The 7,240-nt window shown below is 38.6% G+C and overlaps 1 protein-coding gene across 1 annotated transcript in view; it reads right to left on the bottom strand.

Moving 5' to 3' along the window:
* MOXD1 (monooxygenase DBH like 1) overlaps positions 1–7,021 on the bottom strand; it is a gene marked incomplete at its 5' end in the record, with an annotated part of 17,232 nt that extends 10,211 nt beyond the window's left edge. Inside the window, 3 exons of the mRNA XM_010170738.2 lie at positions 1,029–1,220; positions 3,865–4,031; positions 6,919–7,021. Of these exons, the coding sequence (XP_010169040.1) occupies positions 1,029–1,220; positions 3,865–4,031; positions 6,919–7,021 (462 nt within the window). The remainder of the gene's footprint in view (positions 1–1,028; positions 1,221–3,864; positions 4,032–6,918) is intronic.
* Between the last annotated feature and the right edge of the window lie 219 nt (positions 7,022–7,240).

Raw genomic sequence — 7,240 nt, 5'->3', positions numbered from 1 at the left:
GACTTGAAGAGAAGCCTGGAAGTTTAAACCGTGGGGCTTCTGACCATACTTGAAGTTCAGTCATTGCAATGGTCTTTTCAGCTCCCTTCCCTTACTGGCTCCAATTGTAAATAAAATCCAGTTGTCTGATCTGACCAATTCCATCAAGTAACAGGCTTGTTCACATGCACCAGGACAAGCACATCTCCAGCTGCTCTGCCAGCTCCAGATCTGGAGTACCCAACCTTTGCAGCACTAAACTTTCTGTCCTCAGGCCAAAGCTTCAAAAACAGATGCCGGCTGGAACTAACAAAAGATGAGTGAATCATTTTTGAATAGTGACTCATCCAAAAAAAACACAGCCTCTTTTCATGCAATATACAGGGATAGCTATTGCTTTATAATATAATCGTAGTTGGGATTTTTCTAAAAGTCGTATTACATTATTCTCACAAGAACAGCAGATAGAATTGTGTGATTTCTTCTTCCAAAGGGTTTTGTTTACTAGTGAAACCTCACATGGAACATGAGCATGGAGTTTTACTCCCAGCAAAAACTAGAAGTGTGAAACAAACAGAAGAATTGGCTGATTTGTAGACATGTTTGCAAGGCTGGATACTTGCTGTGTGCAAATACTCAGGATGTGCTGCTTGCTTCCAGCATCTCCATAAAGCCATGCGGTGGTGTTTCAGCTGGCTGGATGCACAAAGATGGCACAACCAGGTACACGTGTGATTTTATAATCTGCTTTGTTCAAACATTTGTGATAGTAAAGTTTAAATCAAGTAATTGTGGACCCCAAACACACCCAAAGAATAACGTGAATGATGGGCCAAGACAGTTTTGTACTGAATTGGGTGCACACTCCTGAGACACTGTAACTTTAATGCATTAGTCGCTCTGCGATAAGTGGAAAAATTAACAAAACATTCAAGAATTCAATGATGCCATGATAAGAAATTCTGTAGCAAAATTAATCCTAAATGTGAGGAAATGTTAGGCATACAATCTCTTAAACGCTTTCAGGGAAAGAATTAAGAGTGTCATACTGGCAAGATGGTTCTTTCTTCTTTCAGATACTGAAACTCCTGGAAGTTGAAGTCAAACTCATCATCATAAGCAAGCAGCTTCTGTTCCTCGCCATTGTGGAAGTGGCGCATCCTGATAGCTCTGCCAGCAAGATGAGCATGAAGAAGTACTGCAAACACATGAATCCCAGCAGGTCTCTCAGCACCCAGAGCCTGGTTAGGGGAAACCAACACCATCAGTGTGCTCAGATTCAATGTAATGTAACATAATGCAATGTACAAAAAGTGAAAATATATTAATAAATGCATTCTACATTCCCTCAGTTTACAGCAAAATGCAGTCTGGAGCAAAAATAAATCTGTATGTGAAATTAAGGTTCCATATAGAAAAAAGGCTATTTTTTTTTTTCTGTGTTTTTATTTTTTTAAACGAAAATGTGTTTTTACTCCTAATGCACACAGTTTTTATGGAAATAACTGAACTGCTGACAATCCTCAATGGATTTAAGACTTTCAAGGGTATTATACTAAAACCTGCAAATTAATTTACTGCTAATGGCTGATACTGATGAATATGGAAGTTAATTGTAAAAAAGAAATCCTATGCAGTTATGAATGATGTTATCAATATCATACCAAGAGAATCACTTTATATTAAGCGAATGTAATTATAATATGTTCTACTTCTCATCTTCAAGTCAATTGGTAGTGAAATACTGTAGGTTTACATCTGAAACTTTTTCCAGGTCAAAAACATTTTAAAATGAAAAAATTTTAAATGAACTTTTTAAAATGAACTTTTTCAAATTGACACAAATATGACATCACTCCCATTCTAGCTGAGATCTACAAATCTGAACTTTTAGTATGTTCAACTTTGATTGTTGTTCAGAGCCCAACCTAAAAATAATCTGTTATCGCAATACCTTTCAAGTACAGCCTGAAGGTCAGAAACCTCACAATAATAGATTACTCAAGTGTTTTTAGTCCGAAAGACACTGTGACAATATGCAACATTTGACACAACCAAGAACAAATCTAAATTCCATATCTAATTTGCCCTTCACTCCAAACCACAGCATAACAAGTATTGATTCAACCTTTCTCTATAAATAACAAAGTATATAGAATCATAGAATCGTAGTGGTTGGAAAAGACCTTTAAGATTATTGAGTCCAACCATTAACCTAACAGTATCAATCCCATCTCTAAACCATGTCCCTAAGCACCTCATCTACCCATCTTTTAAATACCTCCAGGGATATACTCCACTAATTCCCTGGGCAGCCTGTTTCAATGTTTGATTACCCTTTCTGTGAAGAAATTTTTCCTAATATCTAACCTAAACCACCCCTGGTGCAACTTGCAGCCACTTCCTTTCATTCTGTCACCTGTTACCCGGGAGAAGAGACCAAAAACCCCTCACTACACCCTCCTTTCAGGTAGCTGTAGAGAGCTGTAAGGTTTCCCCTCAGCCTCCTCTTCTCCAGACTAAACAACCCCAGTTCCCTCAGCCGCTCCTCATAAGACTTGTTCTCCAAGCCCTTCACCAGCTTTGTTGCCCTTCTTTGGACGTGTTCCAGAGTCTCAATGTCCCTCTTGTACTGGGGGGACCCAGAACTGAGGTGTGGCCTCACCAGTGCCGAATACAAGGGGACAATCACTTCCCAACTCCTACTGGCCACACTATTTCTGATACAGGCCAGGATGCCGTTGGCCTTCTTGGCCTCCTGGGCACACTGCTGGCTCATGTTCTTTTCCGCAGGGCAGCTTTCCAGCTGCTCCTCCCCAAGCCTGTAGCATTGCATGAGGTTGTTGTGACCCGAGCGCAGGACCCGGAACTTGGCCTATTGAACTTCATACCACTGGCCTCAGCCCATCAATCCAGCCTGTCCAGGTCCCTCTGCAGAGCTTTCCTACCCTCTAGCAGATCAACACTGCCGCCCAATTTGGTGTCATCTGCGAATTTACTGAGGGTGCACTCAATGCCCTCATCCAGATCATTGATAAAGATATTAAACAGAACTGGACCCAACACTGATCCCTGGGGAACACCACTCATGACTGGGCACCAACTGGACTTAACTCCATTCACCACAACTCTCTGGGCCTGGCCATTCAGCCAGTTCTTTACTCAGTGACAAGTATGCTCATCCAAGCCATAAGCAGGCAATTTCTCCAGGAGAATGCTGTGGGAAACAGTGTCAAAGGCTTTACTGAAGTCTAAGTACACCACAACCACAGGCCTTCCCTCATCCACTAAGCGCGTCACCCTGTCATAGAAAGAGATCAAATATGAGAATCTCCTGTGATACATTAATCACAGATTTTAGACAATGCTTCCATTTTCTGTAGAGATATTTAAATTATCTTAATTAAACCAAGTGTTTAATGAATGCATAATTTGGTACTTTAGGCCATACAACAAAATCTGTTCAAGTCTTTAGTTTCTGTGGTTGGTGTAAGAATACCTTTCAGGTTTCTGCTTCACTATTAGGAGTCTTTTGCACATGCACAGGTCTTAATTAGTCTCTCCCAACATTTTTTCTGGGCTAGCTATTCCAGGCTTTTAATAGCTTTGCCATAGAAAACAATGTATGCTTATATATTGAACACCCGATTAAATAATTGCAAGCACTGTGTCATCCAGTATTACTCATATCAATAAAGCAGCCTGAATATTGAGTACCCCAAATACCCAGATCAAAAAGACTCAACATTCTGGAGGGCAGCATGTAGCAGATGCCTTTGCTCACATGTCTTTAACCAGTAACTATCAATCTTCCCAAGAAGTTAAAGAGGCTGTCCGATACTATTTCTAAGAATGAAAACCAATGCATTCAGGCAGGAGACATACCTCTTCCAGACATTCCAGCGTGCAGTGACCCTCGGACACAAATTCAGGCATGCCCGGTGGGATATTGTGGAAGAGGCTGACCCAGAGACCAGCTTCAATAACACCAGCATCGTATTTCCTTATAACTGGAGTGTAAATTAACCTTAGACCAGAGTTATCTATCAAGCCTGCAACAAAAGAACACAGTCAGCCATGTCTGTAAATCAGTACTTAAAAAAAAATCCAATTGTTTCACATTTTTCAAGGTTTGTCCTAAGTTTTTTACATTAAAATCAAGGAATCAATCTCAATAACCTGGAAATGAGTCAAACCATATGCAGGAAGTAATAAACTGGGGCAGCCCACAAAAGGGTTGTTAAATAAGGTGGTGCTCAGATGTGAATGAAAAATACGTGCTGCCTGTAGCCCCTGTGTCCCTTCCACTAAGTTATCCAACATGGACCTAAGAGAAAAGAAGGTAGATCACAGGCAGAGCAAATAATACAAGGAAATAATAACTCCAAAGGTGCCGTGTATGATTTTGAAATGAAATATTTAAAGCAGAGCTTAAAGATGTTGTGGGGTTTTTTTCTTTAAATTTTTCAAGCCATGTGTTGTCTTCTTGTGATTTTATCTATTCCTTCACCTTGAGCTCTAGCATTAATTTTTTGTTTGGTTTGGATTGCTTCTCACATTACAGCATACCTCAGATAACCAAATACATCCCTCATGCAATCTTTCCAATTAAAAGAGCATCAACTAAACATAAGAAAATTGGTTTCCTAAATCCCAAATTTTGAGATAATATCAGCACCTTGAATAAAGCAGGCAAGAGAACTACATAGGATTTTAATGCTTTGCTCACTCAAAGACTTCTCTTGATTTCAAAAAGTGGTTTAAGGAACCAAAGCCTGATGTAAATGAGTTGTGGTTTTTAAAAGTAAAAATTATATTAATCTATTTCATTCTTCTAAATGTTTAGCCATATGCATTTGTTTCTGTATCTACTTAGAATCTATCACCTAACTGCTTTTAATTATTTCTCTTACATTAGCCATTTTTATTAAGAAAGATAAAATCAAAAATCAAAGATTAATTTGTGCTGCATAAGCCCTACATTCTGTTAACTCATCTCTTACAAGAATGTTTGTTGTCCCTTTTCAGATTTCACTTTTGAAAACTAAAAATGAAAAAACCTACCAAGTGTCTTAGAGAAGGCAAGAGGCTTTCTAGTGATCTATATTGGTCTTCTAAAAAACATAACAGACATAGCAGTGCCTGAAACCAAATTTTACATTGACATGAAATCAGCAGGCTATTTTAAGATAGGCAAATGACAGAGGGGCAGAGCAGGGACTAAGTTACCCAGTCACTAAAATACCTAAGAGAGAGTAGCATATACAGTTCACAGCTAGACTCCATGACCTTAAAGGTCTTTTCCAACCAAAATGATTCTATAATTATTAAGGAACAAAGGATATGAACTATGCGTAGGCAATTAAGAGTGGTAATCAACTCAGAGACATTCTACAATATACAAATCATGACATTTCAGGTGATATCATGTCCCACAACATCCCAATTTTCATGTGTTTAGGAATCAATACTCATTCCCTTTATGAAGCTATTGGTACAATCTCATCAACTTGAATTTTTCCTTTGTGGTATTTCCTCTTCAAGCTTGTTACTAACATCTAAATGTCAGATATGTCTATGGAAAATGTAGATCCTGAAGTGGGAAAGTGACCTGGTAGCATGTTTGGTGCTGTCAGGAGGACTCGTGTGCCTCCACCTGAAGCAGATGGAGCACCCAGGTCAACTCCCTCATATTCCTGGCACAACTTTATACCATGTGGTTTGTCAGGGAGGAGAGAAACATGACCTGGATTACAGACTCCCTGCTCTGCCTATGCTGTCTGAATTTTCCCAGGTCTTTGGTGAGACCTTGTGTTCACCTGGGACTGTCCTAACAAGACAAAATTGTCCCTGTTCCTCTAAAAAGGAAATGAAACATGAATGATTTCCACTTTTTGTATGTGCCACTTGGACTAAACCAATGGTATCATACAGCACAGTTGATTAAAATAAAATAGTAAATTTTGGGACACAACCGATTCGGAAACAGTTTTTCTGCATACCATTTCTCAGGCTTTCAGGTAACATTTGATGGAAAAGCATGTAACATCAAAGATGCAAATTAACTTTACTGTATCCCATGCAAATATGCATGCTGAAAGGCAAGAGTCTGTCATTAAATAAAACAATTTTGAGACAGTTCATCTAGAACAACACAAAGAGGGAGAATAACAGTAAGACAGAACACCATAACCCACACAGAGGATTTTATTTAAATACATGGGGATGTAAAGAAAGTCCAGTACACTGTGCTGCACTAGATTTTACTCAGTTCATATGCAGCAATCACCAGGATATTCTCAGGTACAGCAGCTCAATAAACTTTTGTTTCAGAACAAAAAAGTATCTTTCAAAAAGTCAGCTTCAAAGTTCCCTAGATTTTCTGGGGCTCCCTAGTTTCTTCCTTTTGCTTCTTCTAAATATAAATCAATTTTAAAAAGAAGATTAAAAAACACCATTATAAATGAAAAGTTTATCTTTTAAGATAAACTGCTTTTACCCCGTTAATGGTCTATCAATCTTAGTCTATATTTCACCTTCAGAAACAGTTCCAGTAGATGTCTTTAGTCTTTAAAAATGCTTACAAAAATCAATAAAACACTCATTCCTTGTGTTGCTGTCTCAGTCTGGGTGCTCTGCTGCTCTCTCAGTCTGATCAGATTTCCCAGCAAAAGAAGAGAGAGATAACATGAAGAATGCAGTGATAAAAGGAGACGTATTCACCTGGTCCACAGTTCTTTGTATATCTGAATCTCCCACTGACTCCAGGTTAAGCTTCTGAGTCCAGTGAGAAAAACACTGGGAACCAGGAACTACTGAGCAGGGAAAAATAAGCCTCAGCTTTATATTTGCTCTGTTTGCCATCCAATGGAATGAGAAGCTCTTATGTCTAGTACATTTTCCAGTCTTGCATGTTTTAAAGAGAGTGAAGGTACAAACCTTCTGTGTATGATGGATTGTCATAATGCACCTCCATAAGAACGAACTGAGGGTCAGCTGGTGTGCCAATGGATAAGCCAACGTGAGGAGGGTAGGTGAAGCCCTGGAAATCAATACATGCATGCAGAGTTAAGGTATTTTTGCCATGGTTAAGAGTTAATTTCTTTTTATAAATACAGCTATTTTTTTCCCCTGCAATTATACAATCATATTAATGATAAAATTTACAAAGGTAACATTTTTAATCTTTCTGAATGTGGCATTGTGGCATAATATATCTATTATATACTAAATGCACTAAATAACTATAACTATTTATATA

The sequence above is a fragment of the Antrostomus carolinensis genome, unplaced genomic scaffold, assembly GCF_000700745.2.
Source record: "Antrostomus carolinensis isolate BGI_N321 unplaced genomic scaffold, ASM70074v2 scaffold9416, whole genome shotgun sequence".
NCBI lineage: Eukaryota > Metazoa > Chordata > Aves > Caprimulgiformes > Caprimulgidae > Antrostomus > Antrostomus carolinensis.
The sequence above is the reverse complement of the archived record's forward strand: the minus strand, read 5'-3'. Positions and strand labels throughout refer to the sequence as shown.